Genomic DNA, 24,062 nt, shown 5'->3' on the forward strand with positions numbered 1-24,062 from the left:
GACTTTTTGTTCATTCTTCTTGTTCTTATCGTTGGTATTGCGTTGAATTCACTTCAAAAATGTCCCAGACATCAAGCGACATGTCAGGTAAGCTAAGAGTGGTGGAAAAAATATATATATCTTAAACTCTGAAGACTGAGAAACACAGAAAACTCTTCAGTTATGTAGATATGTGAAAATACCTCACATTTATTTGATGAAACAATATTGATAAAACTTTTAACAAGAAATAATCTTTATATTGCAGCTTTTTACTTCATTTATTTATATGACATCTGTCTTGATAGGATTTTTCATTTGTAAAAGTATAATTTGAGTATATGGTTTCAACAAACTGAATTAAATCATATCAATTTAATAGCAAGAAGTAACATGGCTGTGTTGATTGTGTGTTTTCATGTTGTGTTCCTCTCCTCTTCCTACAGAATATTTGCCCATATGGAAGGGAATCGAGCTGGGTTCACGCTTCAAGGTAGAAGCTTTTCTCGGTGAAGGCAGTTTCGGCAAGGTTGCCCAATGCCTAGATGTCGTTACTGACACCAAGGTGGCCATAAAAGTCACTAAAGACAAACCTCATCTAACCAAGCAAGCTCTGGAAGAGGTAAACTAAAGCTGTGCAACACACATAACATCCAGTTACATCTATCACACATCTAAAACCTTTCATCAGTAAATGAATGCAGTTTGTCTTTAAGGTGACTAAACAATAAAAATCCTCCACAGATTAAAATCCTCCAAGAGCTGAGAGCTCTCGATGCCGACAGATGTAACCTGGTCAAGTGGGACGGATTCTTCCTGCATGAGCAGTTGATCTGTCTAAGGTTCGAGCTGCTGGATATGAGCCTCTTTGATTACATGGAGCAGAGAGATTTTCTGCCCATGGACATGAACCAGGTCCGTCCAGTCCTCCACCAGGTATGATGCATTTCTTCTTCTCTTCTTGGAAGAACCATTTTACTGCATATCTAAAAATGAAGGGAAATCAATATCTATGTACATTTTGTTGACCTAACAAGAATAAATCATTGTGTGTTGTCAGCTGACCACAGCACTTCTCCACCTGGAGACCCTGAAGCTAATCCACGCCGACTTAAAACCTGACAATGTCATGGTGGTTGATTGTCGGCAGGAGACGCTGAAGGTGAAGATCATAGATTTTGGGCTGGCTCGCCATGCCGCTGATGTCATCCCAGGATCCTGCACCCAGGCTCTGTTGTACAGGTGAGTACAGCAGCTGGAGAGTCATGTAGCAGAGATGCTGTACTGGTGGAGCTCCAGTATCAGTCACAGGGAAAGAGCCAGATCTGATGTTACCCAGAAAAATAAGAGTTTAGAACTGACAGTGTGACTTTTCCTCTTTGCTTAGAGCTCCAGAAGTCATGCTGGGCCTGGACTACGCAGAGCAGATTGACATGTGGTCACTGGGTCTGATAACCATGGACATCACACTGGGCTTCCAGCTGTTCCCCGGGTCCCACCACTATGACATGGTAAGCAATCTCTTTACAGACTGCTAAATTCTCCATTCGGTCCTCAAAGAAGTGTATTTACAAATGAGACATCACATGACTATATCTTTGTGTTTCTGTGATGTTCTCCAGCTGAAATTCATTGTGGACACGCTGGGTCCAATACCAGATTACCTCTTGAACTGCGGACAATATAGTACCCATTTCTTTAACATCGTGGGCACCTTCAATGAACAAACCTGGGAACTTAAGGTATCTATCTATCTATCTATCTATCTATCTATCCATCCATCTATCCATCCATCCATGCAATGTAATGTAATGTGTTTCTTTGTAGACCCCTGAGGAGTTCGCCAGGATTACTGGACACCAGTTTGTTGACAACAGAGAGTTTGAGCTCCAGTCTCTGGATGTCTTGGAGGAGGTAAGTCATCTCTTTTGATCAGTCACTTGTTACTTAACACCTTCAGTTTAAAGTGGTATCTTAATTGACTTCCTCAGACCTGTTTTTGACTTTAAACTCTTGTTGTTCCAGATGATGACTTTCACCGACGAGGCCGCCCGCATCCAGATGAGAAACCTCTTAGACCTCGTAAAACAAATGCTGCACGTGGACAAGAATGAAAGGATCATTCCAAAGAAAGTCCTGCAGCATCCTTTCTTTGTAGAGCAGCACAGCAGCCAGGTGACAGCAGACGTGAAGTCAACGGTCGCTGAACCTGAACCATCTTACGAGGAAATCGATGCTGAAAGTGTCTCAGCCTTACTGATCGACTTCGAGCCTGGTTAGTCACATGTCTGAAGCCTTTGCCATCTGCTTGAGTTTATTGCTTCAATCAAACTAACAACTTACATCTTTGTGGTTTTCAGAGGTCAAGACCAAAAAGAGAGGTGGTCGGGTGAAGAGGTTCTTTAAGAGAATGAAGAAAGCGGTGGTGTCCTTCTTCCACCATGCTGGCTAAATGCCCTCTATAGAACCTCATGACTACTCTACTAAACCTCTGATCTGTACGATCAATCTTTGTTTCCATATTTCATTCATATTTTTCATTGTTTTCATTTTTTTGTTAATATTTTTCATTGTTTTCATTTTTTTGTTAATATTTTTCATTGTTTTCATTTTGTGTTTTTTTTTTCATTGTTTTCATTTTTTGTTAATATTTTTCATTGTTTTCATTTTTGTGTTAATATTTTTCATTGTTTTCATTTTTGTGTTAATATTTTTCATTGTTTTCATTTTTTGTTTATTTTTTTCATTGTTTTCATTTTTTGTTTATATATTTTTTCATTGTTTTCATTTTGTGTTTATTTTTTTTCATTGTTTTCATTTTTGTGTTAATATTTTTCATTGTTTTCATTTTTTGTATACATATATTTTCATAGTTTTCATTGTCATCGTTTCACTATCATTGTTTTCATTTTTTGTATATATATATTTTCATAGTTTTCATTGTCATGGTTTCACTATCATTGTTTTCATTTTTTAATTTATATTTTTTCATTGTTTTCATTTTCTTTTCAATTTTTTATTTATATTTTTTCATTATTTTAATTGTCATTGTTTTATTATCATTGTTTTCACTTTTAATTGTTTCCATTGTTGTCACTTATCATGTCATTATTTTGTCATTAAACATGTTAAACACTGAATTGAAAACCTGTGTTCATGATGTGTGAAGATAAGATAAAGTGTAACAGTAAATCACTGTGAAGTAAAATGCACAAACACAGAACATGCAGAGTTTTTATGCTACATAGACATTGTGTTTGAACATCAGTGGCTCTAAAGCAACTGAGCAAACTCTGCTGATGAGGACCATGAGATAAGGTTGAAGGCTCTGGGCCTTAAGATGAGATTATTGTTAAGATATGGTGAATATGTTCTGACATGCAATAAGAAAGAGCAGAAGATTCAAAGATTTGACCCAGGTGTATGTATGTAAATGCATATATACTTATTTTTTATACATTGTTGTATATTATTGTATTTTATAGTATTCAATGTTCTTATTCTGTTTTCTATGTTTGAATTTGTACCATTAGAGTAGCACTTTTAATGTGTTGTATTCAGGCATACAGTACAATAACAATAAAGGCACTCTGGCTCTTATTCTGATGTAACCCTGCAGTGGTATTTCATTCTCATTTAGCCCAAAAATGAGAAAATAAGATATTTGTTTTGTGTCATGTACAAAAATGTAATCCTACCTCTGTCACTTTACTGCCTTATATGATATTTAGGGCCAAAATCAACAAATCACAGTGGAGAGTGACAGTTGTATGGAGCCATGGGAGAACAACCCCCCCCCCCCCTCCCCCCACCGTCAGTGCCCCTAAATCATCATCTTTCAATAAATGATGTGACAGAATTATATTTATATATTTTTGAATAAATAAATAAATAAAATACCTGTGAATGTTACCTGTGAGGCCAGTTGAAGGACTAAAGCCTGTTATGTATTACATACAGTACTACAGCATCCTATTCTGTTCTATAAGTGGTGACAGGTTAGCCTTAAAGGAAGGAAGACATACTGTGTGCCTCATAATCCTACCATCTAACCTTCAGTCACTATAAAAAGATACATGTGTAGTTGCCTTTGACAGTGTGACAAACGAGAAATCTAACTATTCCTGCCTTAAAACTGCATTAACTTATTTTATCCACTTCAAAGGCAGCATGAGAGCCACAAGACTCAACCAAAACATTCGTTGTGTTTGTTGTGGGTCGTAAAAACCAAAACAATGAGCTGAAAGATGCTAAAATGCTCTGTAGAGCTGCAGAGACAAGTGATAATACTGGTTGATTTGTCAGTATAAGTGCCATGTTCCACATTACACATCACCATTTGATCCATTGTTTCTATAAAAATATTAATTATAGCATCTTTAAAGTAGGATTTAAAAGCACCAGTTCAAAAATGCATGAAAAATGTGTGTTTTAATATAGTCCATAAAAAACAGACTGTAGTACTAAAAGACTACAATAGGTTAAACTACATTAAAAGTTTTTTTTCTTAAAACTTTAAAATCGATTTATTTCATTGCTTGGCCTTATAATAATGTACACACCCCATCATTGCAGCTATGACATATTTCATTTCCACTCCTGCTGCACATCTGTTAGTGTTACATATGAAGCATCCAAACTGCTCTGTAACCACTAATTTAGATGTCTGCTATAATCTTTGCTATGTCAACAATGAGCCAGTGCCCTAAAATAGAGTTGAAGTCATGAAGTCACAGTTTTAGACCAGATCAAGTTTCATTTTGCTGGTTAATGTATTCAGTGTAAAATATTCAGTCATTCAACACTAAACATGATCACAATTATGGTTTTGTTCAAAAAATATACTCAGATATAGACAATACGCTCACATAACAACTGTAAAATTGTTCCTCTGGGAGTTTCAACTGAGTTTTATTTTGAAAATAAATTCTGCTCAGATAGCAACTTATCCCATAAAGAAAGCTTTATGCAAAGAAAAGAGGGGAAAAAATCAATGCAGTTTATCCAGCGGCAACAAAGGCCATAAATCAGTTGTATGCGAGAGTGAGTGAAGAGAGGGGATGAGAAAGAGCTATGAGAGGAGGCTCCTAGAAATCAATTTTGACACATTAGAACTATTAGCTTATTGAGAGGTGAAAGACGGATTGACGGCTGGACGTTAAAGAGAGCTGTAACTGTAAAACAGCTTCTCCACTGATGAGCTTCCTGTAAAGTACCGGTCTGTGAGGAGTCACACTCAGATATCTCTCTGTCATTACTTCATTGTCCATAAAGAAGAGGAGCCGGCTTCAAATGTGTGAAAATCCCTGATTGTGGATGATTGATGATTGAGCATAAAATTAGAGCCTTTTTAGGATAGTGGATACCTTTTTTTTTAAATGTGTGAAAAATGGTTCAAATGTGACAGGCTATTCATTATATTTAATGGATAATAGGAGCTAAACTAAACACATTCCTCAACATGTAGTTCTCAGGTGCAATGCTCTGTATTTGACATACATGTTGAAATGATTTATATCTCTTTGCTTGCAGCCATGTCAGGCTCTATGCTCATGTTTGAGCTCTTAATGGCATCAGTTTGTGTTTAATGTAAATTCTGGTTGTCACAGTTCAACACTAGTGAACTGATTTACACTAAGAGGTGCTGAGAAGAACGTGAAAGCGTTTATCAGTCCAGATTGATGACTGTGATGATGGTGGTTTACACTATTTAGCCTTTGATTTACAGTTTTCAAATGACCGTTGTATTTTTATATTAATCTGCAACAAAATTCACAAACTAAAACTGAAATGGAATCAAAAATGCTCCTCCCAATTGCCTATTTTACCTTCTTTCAGTTTATTGTTTATTAGAAATTATTGCCTCACTAGCATTGTCATATAATAGCTTCCTGGTGTATTTTAAGGTTCAATGTTCAGTTTTATTGTCAATAAACAATACAAGATTGTACTATGAATAAAATAGATAAAACAATAAAACAGGCAGTAGAACTAAAAGTAGCACTAAGAGAAAAACAAAAACTTTCTACGTTCTAATTTCTGTGTAATTAAATCCTAAAATTATTATAGTTATAAATCCTATTCTACAATTAAGCACTGTGTTATTGTGTTTTTCATATAAAAAACATATAAACATACAGTATAAAAATGCTATCTAACATTATATAGCAGTAATAATGATCAATATAATAATAACTATCAAGAAATGTAGTTGTAGTTCCCTCCACACAGAGAAAACTTATTACATATATTAAAATATTTTCAACTATAGAATAAAACAATAGAATAGGGAATGGAACATACATATAAAAGTAGCACTAGAAGAAAAGCAGGTTTCTACATTCTAACTTCTATGTAATTACATCAGAAAAGCAGAAAGGTGCCTATAAATAAAATACATTATTAACAGTTACATTTATATTCCAAATAACAAATATAAATCCTATTCCACAATTAAGCACTGTGTTATTATGTTTTTCATAAATACAAAAATGAAAAATGTATTCTTACATTATATAACAGTGATATACAAATGATGTCGTTAATACTATAATAATCCACTTTTAGAATGTTGAGCCACACTGGTTATTTACAACCATGCAGACTGTTATTTAGAAAGTTATTTAACCTCAGAAATATGAATGTCATGTGCCAACTAAGATTACTGCAGACACGATCAAACACATCTGCTCTGTAGGGTTTTAAGACGGCCTGCTTGGAGGATTTCAGAATTACGATTGACGTTAAAACAGCGTTAGAAAAAATACAGTAAATTCTAAAAGGATTTCTCCTTCTGTTTGGTCATTTTAATGTTGTAATCTTGTGAAATTGTAAATTATAAACTTTTAAAACATTGTAAATTACTAGTAATGGTAGTTAAAACATTCATGGTTAAAACAACTTTTATTTTGAAAATGTGTGGTAATGTTTTGTGGTAATAATTTTAACACTTTCTCAATCAAAATTTCAATCATGGAGAACATGCAAAAATGAATAAGTTTACATAAAAGCTGTGATCAAGTGTCATTTTCACAGCAAGGAAAACAGCTTACATTCAGGTTTAGTTCCTTTAATTAAACACCAGTGCATTTTTCTGGGTAATTTACAGACGCTGGCAGACAATCGCTAATTTTCTGGAGTAGCTTTTCACTGCAGGAGGAAGTCAATCTTTTTAAGAAGTGCAGATACAAATTTGTTGACAAAACCAGACAGCTTCCCTCAGCCAGACAGATGAGTCTAAATCCAGACAACTGTGCACTATTCATTTTTTCCTAACATTATACTTTGTGTGCAAACAGTATATAATGAATGTTTTTTTTTCCATTATCAAAAAATAAGTAATAGTAAATTTAAAAGTAATTGTATTTCCATTTATCTATAAAACAATCACTATGTTGTAATTTATTGTCTAAGTGTTCATCACGGCTGTGAAACATTGACAGTGAATGTGTCTGAGTAACACATCCTAAAGAGAAAATAGTTAGGAACTGTGCGTTTCAATTAAGAAGATGTGTTTTGGTTTTTGTCAGCACAAAGAGACAGCGGGGATGAAAAGCCCATTAAAGTACGTCTGCAATGAGCAGCCACTATATTTCATCCCTCTGACTGCTCTGACAATATTCTCTCAGGCCTGTTGATTTGAATAGTGTGAATATTTATGTCCAGAGGTGTTTGCCTGTTCTTAATGTCTGCACTCTTTAAGCAGACAAAGAGGACAGTTGTCTGCTGTAAGTGCTCGTATATTAAAGGAGGCACGTCCTGCCAGAGGAAGCATTAAGGGCTGCTCATTATTTAATCATTCGATGCTTCACGCTGTAGGCTTGTCAGGAGGCTGGACACATCGGGTTAGCTGTATATGTGTAATGTAAACTCGACTAACACACTGTCAGTGTATCAAAAAAAGAAAGTGGACATCCAGGTGAAGTCATGGTAACCAAATATCAACATTAACATCAATAATCATTCCATCAGTCATTCAGATAAAATCAATTTGAAGGTATTTTCTGCCACAATAGCACAATTTGGCTTCAAATTGTTTCAAAACTCATTTTAAATGAACTGAATATAATTGGAACCGGGTTAGTTTAAAAATGTATTGTATTATTACTAATAGTATGTAGTATTACTATATTTCTACTTATCTGTTAAAAAATGTAATTAGTAACCTAATCCAAGTATCACAATATTAAAGTAACTTGATTACTTTGTGTTACTTTTGGATTACCTCAATATCAAATATATAATAAATACATAATGTGAAATAATAAAGATGATAGAAAAGACATTTCTCTAAGATGACTTTTAATTAAGTGAGAGACGTACAACAATGTTTACCATCTAAAATGGTTCAAAAGGTTCAGTGTATATCCAAAGATAAAGTTCATTCATTAAATTTTCATTAAGCACACTGAGACAGTAGCTTATGGATCTACAATGAAAGTACACAACACATGAAGTGCATTAGAGAACATTCTCAGTGAAAGCCTCTAATGAAACAACACTTGCCCCGTTGGCTGCGTGAAGCTATCACACAGACATACTGTATGTCACAGCAGAGGAAGACCCCCCGCCGGGTAATCGTGCCCCCTCTATGAGAGCTTTGTCCTCATCCACAACTGTTCTCACAGTGGCAGACACATGTGCAGACGCATCATGGGCTTCGGCGTGTTCTTTTATTGGGTTTTATCTATGTGATACGTCTCTCTAACTAATTCAGTACTGAATGAGTTTGGCATCTCAATGGAGAGCCGTTATGTTTGCTACAAGCTGTCATATACTCAACCTCTCTTCTAACTTGTTTGCACGAGTCTTTGAGACTGCCACGGTACGTACCAACCGTCCCTGCCTGCTCCCCCAACAGAAGTTCCATGTGTGTGAAGTTGTTGCCATGTGGTATCATCCTCTACTCACTTACTGACGTTAGCACAGCACTTTTCCCTGCAAAAGGTTCGTTTGGTGGCTCATAAGGTTAGCAAGCTGCAGGAGAAGACGTGCTCATGTTTATAAATTAGATAAGAAGGATCATTTATCAGGAAAGCTAATGTGGGTTGTTGTTCAGGGTGTGGGGTGCTTGTGTTGTGTAGCAGGATGCGATCAGGCTCTGTGTGACTGTCTGCTTGGTCCATGACAGAACACCACATTACTGCTTTACGGCAGTATCGAAACAAGGAATCTAACTACGTAGATAGACACCTGACGGTATTATGTTGAATTGATACAACTAGGAGACGCTAACCAAAAAAAAAAAAAACCTATACATTTCTCTCTCTTTGTTTCTGATTTACAGACTTTACAGACTTCTACTTTCAGATCATGTTTCCTTCTACCTGGCTCCAAATTTTCTTCCTGGTATTTTAACTTAACACAAATTTTGGTAATAAGCAACACTGAAGCATGAAAATGAAAATAATGAAGGTCTTACCTGTAGATTTTGACATGAGACTCTCAAGATAAATCAAGATCAGATCATAAAAAAGGACCTATACCTTAGTTTTATTATTACTTTTTATTATGTCAGTTGATACAGCTTTAGTGGCACATATTCCCAAACCAATAAATGAACACAAACCAGTTGAAACACAGCAAACCTGGAGCCTTCAGGGCACACTGTGAAAGTGTGGGACCTCTGCGCAGTTCCCATACATCTTTTCTATCGTGCTAACTTATAGACAAACACATGAACAACTGTTCCAGCCTATCTATGTAGTGACCTACAGTATAATGTAGCTATGTATATTGTTTCTTCATTTGCAACCCTGCACAACACGCAGCCTGCATAGCTGAAATCACAGAGCATGTGTTCCTGTAAAAGTGATGCCTTCTCTCCCCCAGGGATTCATTCAAATTGTTTACAATAGAACAGGTGTGGATGGTTTTAATAAAGATGAGCATTGAATCTGACTGTGGCCTGTGAATATTAAAATATCTCCTGACCTTGCAAACATGGATTACGGAGCAAGTCTGCCACAGCGGGTGGCGAGTCCTCACAGCATGCTCTGCGATCCTCTTCTTTCAATAAGCTGAGGCATGATTTATGACCCTGCCAACAGCCCCGTGCTGTATGTATTGGTCTCTGCGGCGGATTACAGGATACACAAATGGTGATGCGTGGGTGTCAGAGAGGTGCCAGACACTGATGTTTCAGGTTTCAAGGTTCAGCTAGAATTCTACAATGCAAGTGAATAATATATCTTCCCATGGGGCATATTCAGGAAATACTAAGGGCCCCCCGAGTCACCGCTGGATCATTAACACCTTCATGTTTGCTCTCTTATTCCCACTTTGTCTGTCTCTGAGGAGCAATAGCATCACCCTTAAGTCTGCTGCATTACTGTAATTCCCCCCAGGATCTTGACACAAGCCTGGCGTCCACCATTAAATGTCAATACTTGGCTCTGTCCATTAATCGAACCGAGCATCATTCTTTTATGAGACACAACAAGGCTGGGTGAGCAAGCAAGCAAGCAGACTCGGAGAAGAGCTGAGTCAAATGTTATTCACTGTTGATCCAGGCACGTTCATTAAATGTGTTTGACGATGAGGTAAATCATGAAAAAATGCACATTTGGGAAATGTAAGTTGTAAAATGACTGATTATCTAGCTGACTATCATCTCTCAACATGCTAGTGGTATCTGTTATTTGATTACCTTGAATCCATCACTTTCCAATCCGCTCCATCCATCAGATCCACACAGTAATTCTGTGATAAATGTGTTTTTGATATATACTGTATATCTTACACCTTTAAGCTGCTCTAATCAGTATTTCTACATTAACAATAGAAAGAAAATTACTTCATGTAATGTCACTCGTAATGACAAAACCACAGAGAATAGCCTACCGTTTTGGGGTTTTTAAGCTCATTGCTTTGTTTTCTATAGTGTTGACTCTCTCTGCTCTCATCAACCATGTTTCCAGCAGCTGCAGCCAGCTGTTTTCAGGGCAAAAAGCTTTGATTAAACCAACTGTGTATGCTACCCGCACCAAATGGCAAATAGACAAAGTTAGCAACTGTTGAGTAGCAGTGTGGCTATTTCCAAAATCATGAACTGTTGTGGTTATTGTCTATCATTAAGTTCTGCTGACATCTACTGTACACTAACTTGTTTTTAATGCCAAGTCTTTTTTGTTTAATTAATTACTCATAGGTATTTTGTGTTAATAATAATGTGATTTTGCTTCCACTATTATTTCAAAGTAGCTTCCCCAACAGTGGCAGCTTGCTGGTGAACATAGTTCAGAGTATTTAGCCGCTAAAGAGACACATTTCACTCAGCTGGTGGAGACCAAAACAAAGTAAGTAGGGGAAGGAATCTGGACTTGTATTCATCAGATGGTCAGAGATATGACTACAAATGAATTCCTGCTGGATGTGCTGGTGATAATTTGCAGCTTGTACTTCACTAAGAATAAATATATATATGCTGCTTTAGAGGACAAGTTGTACCTAGTTGTACAAAGTAGTGATCTCCTGTTGGAATTTCACAGTTTGCTCTTCACCTCAGACTCTGTGGACTCTGCTCCATGTCGGTGTTAGATTTGTTTGAACAGACTCCTTTTCCATTATTCATAATATAATCAGAAACATGATTTTTTTTTTTAAATATAAAATCATGCTTGTCAAAGAAATCAAGCTGCATCTTGATCATGGGAACAAATCCTTTCATGGAATCACTTTGGAAAATAAAATAATAGTCCTCTATACATCTTATGATATACACATTACAAAAAATGTTATTTCTTAAACAGTAGATTAAATATTACCAGCCAATAAGAAAATTACTAGAATAAATAGTAATTGGAGATGGGAGAGAATCAAGCCAGTGTGAGCCTATTTCAAGAAAGGATATCTTAGAAAACCACATATTATATTTTAATATAAAACCTTTTTGTCTTCAGGAGTAGACTTACTCAAGAAATTGAGTACAATTGAGGTGTTCTTAAGGAAGACATAAAGAACACTATAATACTTATTTAATATATTTACAGAATTTAGGCTAAATCAATACACTAATCAGTGTGTCATGGAATAACTTTGGACAGTGATTTTAAAAAAGAGGGAATTACTTTAGAAAATAAATATAAATGGAGGTTTTAGTGAAAAGTTACAGGAGAAGTTAAAGTCCCCATCCACTCAATATGTGTTTTGAATTGAATCCTTCAATTTAATGCTTGAGCTTCACTGTACAGAATGAGTTTGACTTTAGGGCTGAGGCTTTTTTTTTCAGGAATAAAACATGTTAATGCAAGATGTATGTTGAAAGAGACAGATTTAAAGTTAGGATAATAGAAGGTAGAAGATGGTGGAGTAGTTGACTTGTAGCCTATGTATGTATTGTAACAGGCTTTTTTTTTGTGTGTGTGTGTGTGTGTGTGTGTGTGTGTGTGTGTGTGTGTGTGTGTGTGAGTGTAATGCCTGTAACATTTTTTATTTTTTATTATCATTATTATTATTATTTGCTCCCTTTTTTATTACAACTTAGCGTATGTTCTTCGTTATGTTAAGAACCTTTGTTTATTTCTCCTGTTGTACTATTTGCTACCTGTTGACCTGTTCATACATTGAAAAACCTATAGATTATTTATCTTCTATCCTTTTGTGCACAATATTGAAAATAATGTTGTACCCAAAAGAAGATTACTGTTATAGAAGGTTACATTCACTCATTCTGACAACCAAAAAGTCAGAATGAGTATAAATGATCCTGAAAACAAGACAAGAATAGTTTACGGTAAAAGAAAACCAGCCTAATCCACTGTATAAACTCCTCATGAAGCCATGATGTTACATGACCACTACACTAGGGGACGATAACCGCCTTTCCCGCTAGTTAGTTATCCGCCATTAAACAGAAGAAGGACGCTTGGGGACCGGAAGTTGTAGTCTTCCCCCTATCGTTTCTCAGTGGGACTACATCTATGGAGTGGGAGGGTTAAACATGGTTGCCACTGTTACCTCAAATCTGTGTCGATTGCGAAGTTTCTCCTCTTTAAATCCAATGTTTCCATTAAAAAACCTCCGTAAATTAGCATGTTTGTTTGCCGTCGCTTGTGTGTTACTGGGCCGGTCGCTGGCGGACGAGCAGGACTTTATGGAGGACTTTTTGAAGCGGGAATATTCTCTGGCAAAGCCTTATCGTGGTGAGTTCACTGTCAGCTACGTTAACGCAGACGTGTTAATGAGATAGAGTTTAAATGAACCAACAGCAGGCATTCTTGGTATTGTACCACTTTTCTTTTAATTGAACGTTAGGCCAGTTCTTTCATGTATATAACACTGTATCACGTGCTTAGGATAATAATTAACTAAGAGGAACTCTGTGCCCCTTTACACATCCTAACTAGCTAATGTCACAATACGGGAAACGTAAAGAACAGTTAACGTTATTCAAAGCTAACACTAACCGTAACTATCTCCTATCACTGAGTTCACAGTTAACTCCCGATAACTGCAGCTCTGGTGAGGAGCTTATCAGCTTAAACACAGTACATGTTATACTTTTATTAATGCTTCTTATAGGGTTACACCTGCTAAACCTATTTAAGATGAATTGCAATTAAAAGGCGAACGCCGCTACTAATACCAAGTTGTTTGAGCCAATTCAAAACAAATGTTGAGATTTTCTTATTAACCCTTAGATGCTCGAGTGACTGGACCGGGTCAAAAATGACCCGTGTTAGAATCAATGTGTTTTTATGCCACTTTTGTCATTTTAGTTAAGAATAATCATTTGTAATATATTTTGGTCCACACAAGAATGATTTCATGTTTGAAATGTTTTTATTTTTCACTTTTTTAACATGTATATAATCTGTGTGGTCCACAAAATATATATTCCTGGCAGTCAGAGTTGATAAGAAGCAAAGGATCCCATGGAATTCCATAGGAAATGAATGCAGCTCATTTTTGACCCACCTATGGAAGCTTAGGGTAGTAATACAAAAACTAGAGTTTCGTAAAATGTATAAAAGGTATGTTAAAAATTGAAATGGCATGATATCAATAACATGTTTTTGAGGAATAGCTGGAATATGAAATGATAACTTACACATTACAAACACATTGCAAGAAAACAACCTCACCGGGTCATTTTTGACCGACTTATGCATCTAAGGGTTAATAACGTTCTACTGACAGGTCATTTGTAAGCCAAATTTAGTAGAACCTAACATTGAAACATAAAGTCTCAGTTTGTGTTGGTTTGTGCTCATTTGAAAAGAAAAAAGACAAATGAAGAGATTTTTGAAGACAGTTCTGACTGTACAGATGTCCATAGGCAGAGAAAAGTTTGAAGAATCATCAGAAGGTATACTGCTCATGTTGTAAGTACTTTAGTTAACATCTATCATTATTTTTGCAGGGTTGGGTTTCTCTAGTTCTTCACAATGGGATCTAATGGGCACCGCTGTGGTTACACCTGACCACGTGAGACTGACCCCAGACCTGCAGAGCAGACAGGGAGCAGTGTGGAGCCGTGTTGTAAGTATACTACCACAAACCACAAATACCACACACACACACACACACACACACACACAAGCACGCCCGAAAGAGCTTCACTCTTACATCAACACAGCACATCCCACCTCTTACCCTCTCACACCATTACATACTTACCAATATTACAACAGTTAGACTCATTTTTCCCGTTTCGAAAAAAAGTGAAGTTTGTTACTCAACACATTTGACAAATGCCTACTACGCATAGCGCAGCTCAAGAATAACCTGCTCGTCTTCATTTCTGTGGCTGTGTAGCCTCTCTACCTGCAGGATTGGGAACTCAAGGTGCACTTTAAGATCCACGGCCAGGGGAAGAAGAACTTGAATGGGGATGGTCTCGGCATCTGGTTAACCAAAGAACGCATGCAGAATGGTAGGTAGAGACTGGATCACCTTGTAGATGGCATCTCATACAAAGAAAAGGAAGCAGATGTTAGGATTATATTACGATTACCTACTATAATTACCATAGATAGATAGATAGATAGATGGATACTTTATTGATCCTTCACAGGAAATTGCTTGGTTAGCAGCAGCTACGTCCACAAGACAGCCACATGTAAAACTATGCAATGGAAAAAAACAAAAAAAACATATTTCTAAAAATACCCAAAAGTTGCACTATTAAACAAATATTTGCATATATATGTAATAAATAATAATAAAATACTCAAAAAGTGCCCTGCAACATCTAAAAAATATCTAAAAGATCTAACACATAAAAAAGAACCTATGTACAAAGCACACAGTTCATTTCTGTCATCATCTGTACTATGGTAAATACACAAGATGCAAGTTATGATAGACTGCTGCAAGAATTTCAGCTTCTGTGAATAGTAAAAAAAATCCAACGTTTGTTTTAAAAACCCCATTCAGACTGGACTCAATATTGCCTGCATTGGTCAGGGGCTGCCATCCCATCTGGACTGCTTACAGTATGTCTGTCATTTTTAACCCCCACTCCATTAATAATCACATTTACCTACTGGTTTCCAGCAAACCTGCCAGTCCTCTTGTAATTTATATCTAATCTAGAGAGACACTGTGCATTTCTGAATCTTTTAGTTTTTATACATAGAGCATCAGCTGGTATTGAGTTTCATCAGCTCAGTACAATGAAAGAAACTGTAAGGATTATCATTAGGAGGGACCCCACAAGCTCATTGATAGTCCTGTTACATAGACAGTATGGTATATCAGGGTGTTTAGAAACCCCAAAGTTATGAATTTCAATAGCATTAAAAATACAGACACTCCTCTTTCTATTAAAGTGATGCAGAGATGCTGTACTGAGTTGATGTATTGTAGTCCACTTGGCGCATCACCAGAGGTCAGTCTCTACTGAGCTGAGAAAGATGGTGACTGTGAGTAGTGGGCATAATGATACAGACTAGTAAAAAAGAAAAATGCCTCTGCCCCAGTTAGGGAGTATTTTCAGCTTAGTCTCACTGATAAAGGTGAGCCAGCCAACATGGATCAAGCTGTTTAAACTATTTGCCTCATAATCTCTATACATAATAGAGCAGAGAGAGTGGATTCTTCAGTTTTATTTTAGTCTTTTCTTGTCTCAAAAATAATACTGGGAGAAATTAAACCCTGAACAGTATGTAAGGGTTCACATTAGACACACAGCATTGTAGTCTAGACAGTGTCAATCATATTACAATGACTTCTATCACCAGCAACTCAGGTTTTACATTTAGTTTTCCTCTTGATACAAATACAGACAAGCTGTACACGCTGGTGAAATGTCAGGAAGGTATGAGAAACTAAATACCGCCCAAGCCTGCTGATGTCTGCATATCATCTCTTACAGTTAAATTAGAACCTAAGTGACATTCAGAGACATGTTTAAGTAGTTTGAAACTGTCAGTGTTAATAATTTAATTACAGCTAAATCATTACTGGTAAATAATACCAATGTAATGTAATAAAATCAAGCCTGCCAATGGTAAAGGTCTCATGGTTTTCCCAGTTTATTATCGTCTATTACAGGAGCAGCTACTGTCATTTGTCATTTGTCCAGTGGCTAAAAATGCAGTTTGGAATGTTGTTGTTTTAATAACAAGGAAGGAAAGGAAATAATTAGTGTTCCGCCTCCACCTCTAATATTAATCCTGTCTGACTGGTGCTTCACGCTGTTTGTTGTTTCTTTATTTATTGTGAAACTACGCTGTCAGCTGGAACATTCTTGTTGTGAGACCATTGGGAGAAACAGCCAGAGGCATTTTTTCTAGCATTTCCTTATGCACGTCCCAAATAGTGCCAATGCCCCATTTCACAACGTGCTCACTTAGAAGTTGAACGCGTGTGTCCTTTCCTCCTCTCACAAGTTCATGACCTGTCACGATTTTTTTTGGGATGATATATTGTCTCAGAAATAATCGCAATAAACAATATTACTGTTATTTTAAAACCATTTTATAACATCAATTTAAATACTATTTTGTGTGGGGAGAGTATGATGTTTAATAGTTCATATACACATCAGTCATTTTCTGTTTGTCTTAAAAGAAAGCAAATTTACGACCAGCACAGCAGCACAACTCAACAAGATGAGACAAAACAAGACTCGGCAGGCAGACGTTGCTCCGTTTTCTGTTTAGTCGCAGCTGAGCTTGTCACTAAGATGAGACTAACTGGTCCACATTAAAGGTCAGTCCACCTTAAGCGAGTCTGGTCAGGCCAGGTTACGCAAGAGGTGTCCAAACTATTCCATAGAGGTTCATGCGGCTACAGGTTTTCATTCCGACCAAGCAGGAGCACACCGGTCACACGTTGGACGAAGTGTGCACTCTTGATTGGTTGGAACAAAAACCTGCAGGCACACGGCCCTTCATGGAATAGTTTGGACATGTCTGAGTTGGGCTAACCCACTGTGGCTAACATCAGGGCTAACCCACTGTGGCTAACATCAGGGCTAATCCACTGTAGCTAATATCAGGGCTGACCCACTGTGGCTAACATCAGGGCTGACCCACTGTGGTTAACATCAGGGCTGACCCACTGTGGCTAACATCAGGGCTGACCCACTGTGGCTAACATCAGGGCTAACCCACTGTGGCTAACATCAGGGCTGACCCACTGTGGCTAACATCAGGGCTGACCCACTGTGGTTAACATCAGGGCTGACCCACTGTGGCTAACATCAGGGCTGACCCACTGTGGTTAACATCAGGGCTGACCCACTGTGGCTAACATCAGGGCTAACCCACTGTGGCTAACATCAGGGCTAACCCACTGTGGTTAACATCAGGGCTGACCCACTGTGGCTAACATCAGGGCTAACCCACTGTGGCTAACATCAGGGCTAACCCACTGTGGCTAACATCAGGGCTAACCCACTGTGGCTAACATCAGGGCTAACCCAGGTGAAAAGAAAGACATAGGAACGTAGTTTGGGTCTTGAAAAGTTGTAGCATTTATTGACTGACAAATAACCTAAACTCACCTAAACACTCGCCTAACTGCTACCTTCATACTCTCTGCTTCAGTTACCAGCCTCACCATCACACACACACAAGCTTTATTGGCATTGACAGATCAGAAATCTATATTGCCAAAGCAGTACAGATGATTATTAAGACAGATTATGAATACATATACAATATACAAATATCAACAAACATATTAAATACAATATAATAAAAGGCCTTTCTCTCTTTCTCTTTCTCTCTTCTCTCTCTCATGTAAACTCAAAAGAATAACCCTACCTTAAGGCCTTACAATATTTATGATTATGTTATCATTGTGGCAGGCTTAGTTGTAAGTATGGTGTTTCTTTTAATAAGTTAAACATGTCAAAATGACTTTGAGATGAAATGATCTCATGTGGCAAATTTGGTAAAACAGGTCAGTGAACTTCCATCACTTTTACTCTGCAGGTCCCGTGTTTGGCAACATGAACCAGTTCACCGGACTGGGAATCTTCGTGGACACCTACCCCAACGCTGACAAGAACCACGACGTGAGTGACAGCCGGCAGCCTCTGTTTCATCTCTGTGTTATTCTAGTACTTCTTCACAAGGAGATTCCATTTCTTACAGAGCCTGTAGCTTCCTGTTCTGTCCACGTTTGAGTTCACACAGGAAGATAAACACCATATAATGATTCACTTTCTGAGATGTATGCGTTTGTTGCTGGAATATCTTCTTCCCAAAGCCAAATCTGACTATGTGACACACAATTTAAAAAGACTCTTTGTTTTCATTAACTGTACTGATGTTCAAAACGTGTCGTATCTCTTCTCCTGCATCCCTTTTTTCAATATGCAGAAGAAGCAACCTGGAACTCAGGTAGCATCAAAAAACCTACTGTTTATTCCACCATCCCTCATCATCTCATTACAGTCATCAGTCCTGATTCATCACTTCTTTTTGGTGTCACCATGACATCAGCGTGTGTGTGTGTGTGTGTGTGTGTGTGTGTGTGTGTGTGTGTGTGTGTGTGTGTGTGTGTGTGTGTGTGGCTCTGCAGGCAAAGTGCGCCACATGTTAACCCCCCCCCCTCTCTTCCTCACAGAGGGGGTTCCCATACATCTCAGTGATGCTGGGGAACGGGACCCTGTCGTACAACCACGATTACGACGGGCGGCCCACCGAGCTCGGCGGCTGCACGGCCATGGCACGCAATGCAGCCTACGACACCTTTCTCCTCGTCAGATACTCCAAAAAAAGACTGACGGTATGAAACTCTGTGATCAAGGAGGGATCGACACACTTTAGCTACAGTTTTTCAGACATGTCAGGAAATGAGAATGATTAAGTGGCTGAGCATATGTGTGGAAGAATCTTCAAGGAGACAATTCTGAAAAAAGAACGATGCAGTTGAGCTCAACTAGGAAGTTTGTAGCAAAAAAAGCCCTGAATGTGCAATAACTGTATAAGCGCTTTATTTACTCATTCAACCCACAGTTTCTTTTAATATGTGTGCATGTGAGTGGATAGATGAATGAGCAGAATGATTGGAGTACAGTTTTCCTTTTTAAAAGAGGTGATAACGGCATTTTATTCTATTCTATTAAATGCCTGATTAAAGTGAAATGTAACTTTAAATTCAGAGCTGAAACAATTCAACAGTTTTTCATAATTGATGAATCATTTCAGTCATTTTTAAGTAAAACAGCTAACCATTGAATCACTCTGGTTAGCAGTGTGTTAACTTGATCAGTGATAGTGCTGTAAAGTGCCATCACACTGGATATTTTTGTATTATTAGAACATAGTAAGATAACAAAATAAATGAATAGGCAGCAAATCATAACAAAATAGAAATGACAGCAAACGTTTCGATAAACAACAAAATTATAACCTTAAAACTCTAAGTTTTACAGGTAACATGTAAGTTATACTGTGTGTTTATATATGTAGGTAGTGAAACATCCCAACTGATGAAGTAGTTTTTCATTTATTGTCTTCATTAGAAGTTTAATTCAGATTAGTTCCAGCTGTTCAGTCACAGCAGGTCCAAAGAAGCAGGTTCTGTATCTGTCCTGAATCGAGCTACAGAGGCTACCGATTGTGTTGTTCAGTTGTTAAACAGACAGCATTGATTTTTATCAAAGACAAAACTACTGTCCTCAAATACACGTGCGTTACATTTTGTTCTCTCAGCCTGGCTTAACTCTGCCTGTGGCAAAGATTTCATTTCCACTTCAGCACACACAGCTCACATGACCCGACAAGCAAGAGGAAAATCAAGAGTGGGATTGTTTAGTGTAGAGATAATGTGCAGGGAGGAGTTTTATGTTCAGTGCATTCACAAACATTCTGCTTTTTATTTTAATCATGAAAATGTAAAAGAAAGCAGACCTGTCCTGTCTGGTGTGTTTAAGTGTATTTTTATGTGAATGCTTTTGCAGTTTAACACAGTAGCATCATCAGGTTAACTGCTGGGGTTTGGCAGGTTTGATAGAATCAAACATGGTGTGAAGTCATGCCATTGGCAGTCATAGTGCTTCAGGGAAGTATGAGGCAATATCTTGATAATACAGTAAAGCTATCATAATATTTTTTCGGTGTGAAACTTAACACTATCAAATTACTCTGAGCTACTGAAGTGTACTGTTGAGTGTTTATTCAGCCATATGGGAGTTTATAGTTCACTCTACACTGAGGTGAGATAGTAGCACAAACAAGGGCTCAACAATTAATTGAGATTTTATCCAAATCAGCTGACTGCAGTTATCAAATCATAGGAGAATCAATGTTTGTTAATGGCAAAATGTGTCAAGATAAACTTTTAAATGAAATATTGTGATGTTGCAGAGATGTCATATTCAACAGAATAACAAAAGTCACCACATAATCATTTTAATGTTGAATGAAAATGAGAATATTCTGTAAAAATGATCATTCTCTCTAAATATGACAAATTATATCACAATTGCAATATCAGCCTTACCATAAACTCCACTCTTTCAAACACCAATTCATTGTGTCAACAACTGTGTCACTTTGACATAGAGGCAAACAGCCTTCAACACATTCAAGTTCATGTCATCACACAACAAAATACACAAAGTGAAGGTGCAAAGCTTCTCGAAGTCACTCTGTTCACAACTGAAACTGATAATGATCAACCCTTACATACTGTTCATATTCTGACTCATACTTATTCACATTCATAAATTCCCCATCAGTCATTATTTAATGTTTGATTAATCTTATGTTAAAAAAAAGACATTTACGATCACTGTTTTATGGTCCAGGAGAACATTTTATAGAATCTGATGAATAAAAACAAAACTCCTGAACACTATGAAAGGTTAAATCAATAACAGCTCACATGGACGAGGTGAGTTTATCAGCTGTTTACCCCTCTGCTCTGCAGCTCATGGTGAATGTAGATGGTAAGCAGGAGTGGAAAGACTGTGCTGACATCACAGGACTGCGCTTGCCTACGGGATACTTCCTGGGTGCCTCGTCGGCCACTGGAGACCTGTCAGGTAACATCTGGACTGTACTGTTTTTAGCATAATGAAGCTTCAGTGACAGAAGAAACGCTATTGGTCAGGAGAGGTTTGCATCAATTCCATATGAAGTGTTAATAACTGATGTGTGTGCGTGTTGCTCCAGATAACCACGACATCATCTCCATGAAGTTGTACCAGCTGAAAGCAGACACGAGTCCAGAGGAGGAGGAAGAAGAGGAAGTCCTCATCCCCAGTGTTGAGGACATGGAACAGTTCCAAGGTAGAAGCAACTCCACTTGACTCTTGAAGTTAAGGTTACATTGAGCATGTGCACCAGTGCAATACATGTCACAGCCTCTCGACTTTGTACTATTTGTAAATTGTAAAGAACTTGAGTACAAAGTCAAGAGGTTGTGATATGTAGCACAGAGGAATAAGACACACCATATTTGGTAGGGCTGGGCCGATATGCTTTTGTGCCGATTCGATTCTCTAACGATTTTTGGGTCCCGATTCGTTTCAAGTTGTGATTCTGATTAAACAAGTATTGCGATTCGATTTTACCAAGTATTGCGATTTTATATTTCAATTATTGTGATTTTCTTTCCTTAAACAAGAACAGGTTGAACCAAACACTTGATAATACATCATAAGTCATATTTACACAAAACAAAACACACATCACATCAGTTTGTGAGATTTATTTTTAAAACTGTGCACCTGCCCTCACAAAAAACATTCTCATCCGCCAACATCTTACAATAAACTAAACTGCTACATTTAGCTGGTCTTTAGAAAAGACAAGAAAAAATGAAATAAACAAATAGATAAATAAACAAAAATCGATTCTTGTATGAGAATCGATTTCTAAAAATCGGCAGAAAAAAATTGCGATTAATATAAAACTAGATTTTTTTTGGCCGAGCCTTTATATTTGGGATACAAACACAATACTTACAGTACAAGTAGATCAATTCATTATTGGTTTGGTAAATTAAAAAAAAACAACTGAGAATGCTACGACATTGCAAGATTATTTAAATATATGAATAGCAGTGGTCAGATAAGCAACCCCCCTAAACCCCCAATCCAATGTTGAAAAAGTGTGTGTGGGGGCGTTTGAGAACCTATGTGACTGTCTAACAAACTCTTCTGATAAAGTATACACCGGTCTTAACAGTGCATTAACATCTCATGCCCCCCTTCTTTGATTCAATGGTTGAAACTCATGAGATAAGCAGTTTGCACATCTTGCACGGCGTGGATGCACACAGTGGCAAAACCACATTTGATTTCCTGAAGGCAGCTGAGAGCAAAAACAACTGACTCATTACAAGAAACTCCTCTTGATCTGTTTTAACGATCCATCTCTCATTCTCGTTACTTTACAGTGGAAGTCCAGGAAGAGGGGATGAGCGGACTCCAGTTCTTCTTCACCCTCCTCTTCTCCATCATGGGCCTGGGCGTGCTGGCGGTGGTCGGGTTGATCGTTTACGGCCGCTGGAAGGAAAACAGACGCAAACGTTTCTATTGATAAAACAAAAAGGAAAGAACAATTAAGACCACAAAGGTTTTTTTTCTGTATGTTTCTTAATCAACATAGATCATAACAATGCAAAGACTACCATAGCTTTACTGAACCATACAATCAAATGAACTGAATGAACCTCATGAAGCCAAGAGAACACAAACATCCACAATGAACAGGTGAGCCAGCTGTGAAATATACTTATTGTAAGTGTTATGGAAGTACAGATGAGATAAAGCTGCTATAGTGTGTTTAAAAAAAAAAAAAAAGAAGAAGAAAAGAAAAGAAAGAAAAACACTCATCTCAACTTGGATAAAAAGCACAGCGGGACTCCAGCATCCCATCTGCACTAACTGAGACACTGTAAATGTAGAAAATCCGAACAAAAACTTCAGAATTCCAAAAAAAATCCCAGATGCTGCGTGTCGTTCACTGACATTATCTTACAGGATACTGAAGTTTTTACAGTGTAGTTACCTCTTTTTGCCACTTGGTGCCACCATTAAGCAGTTTCTGCTGTGAAGACCGATCAACCTGTGGACTCCTTTTGCTGCACTGAAAAAACAAAACAAAAGTCACATTTTCTCGAGCTCCCATGCACTTGAATGCACCTTATACGCCAGGTAAAGCACTTATAACATCAGTCTAAAGAGGAGGTGCATTTATGTGCCCAGCGAGGACCAATAAAAACAACTTCTTATGTTATATTCCAGTCCTTTCTGCAGGGTTTGAGCTCATTTACTTTCTGAAGTTACTCTCAGTTCTCCGATAGCTGAAGTCGATGTCGTGCTCCAAGTCTCAGCAACAACTATTTTTTTCGAATGGCACTGAAGTAGAACCCCCCCCTCCCCCCTCCCAACTTTTCCCCTGTTAAATTTGTGATCAGTTTTCATGTCGCTTTAGACTTTAGTTCACTGTGAATTTAATTGCGATCAGCAGCATCATGTAGTCAAATGTGATTTTTTTTAAGTTAGTATGAATGCTGTGTACTGTTAAGCTGTCCAACCTGTCATATAGCTGCTTAAACAGGGCCAGGCTGGAACACAAGCAGGTGCCTTTTACACCCAGCGTCCTGTGGATGGGGCTGTGTCCTGTTATCGTTCTGCTGCGGCTCAATGACAGTCTTCAGCTGTGTTGATG

At 37.6% G+C, this 24,062-nt stretch overlaps 2 protein-coding genes across 2 annotated transcripts; both read left to right on the forward strand.

Moving 5' to 3' along the window:
* The first annotated feature begins 80 nt into the window (after positions 1-80).
* Positions 81-2,431, forward strand: LOC128364984 (homeodomain-interacting protein kinase 1-like). The gene is made up of 9 exons (XM_053325602.1): positions 81-87; positions 426-601; positions 724-915; positions 1,040-1,221; positions 1,367-1,490; positions 1,602-1,721; positions 1,807-1,893; positions 2,005-2,254; positions 2,340-2,431. Exons 1-9 carry the CDS (start codon positions 81-83, stop codon positions 2,429-2,431), a joined length of 1,230 nt encoding a protein of 409 aa, XP_053181577.1.
* Positions 2,432-12,900: 10,469 nt separating this feature from the next.
* lman2lb (lectin, mannose-binding 2-like b) lies at positions 12,901-23,217 on the forward strand. The gene is made up of 8 exons (XM_053324915.1): positions 12,901-13,121; positions 14,342-14,460; positions 14,737-14,854; positions 18,366-18,448; positions 19,003-19,164; positions 21,313-21,427; positions 21,558-21,674; positions 22,786-23,217. Exons 1-8 carry the CDS (start codon positions 12,920-12,922, stop codon positions 22,926-22,928), a joined length of 1,059 nt encoding a protein of 352 aa, XP_053180890.1. The 5' UTR covers positions 12,901-12,919; the 3' UTR covers positions 22,929-23,217.
* Positions 23,218-24,062: the final 845 nt, after the last annotated feature.

The sequence above is a fragment of the Scomber japonicus genome, chromosome 9, assembly GCF_027409825.1.
Source record: "Scomber japonicus isolate fScoJap1 chromosome 9, fScoJap1.pri, whole genome shotgun sequence".
Taxonomy (NCBI): Eukaryota; Metazoa; Chordata; class Actinopteri; order Scombriformes; family Scombridae; genus Scomber; species Scomber japonicus.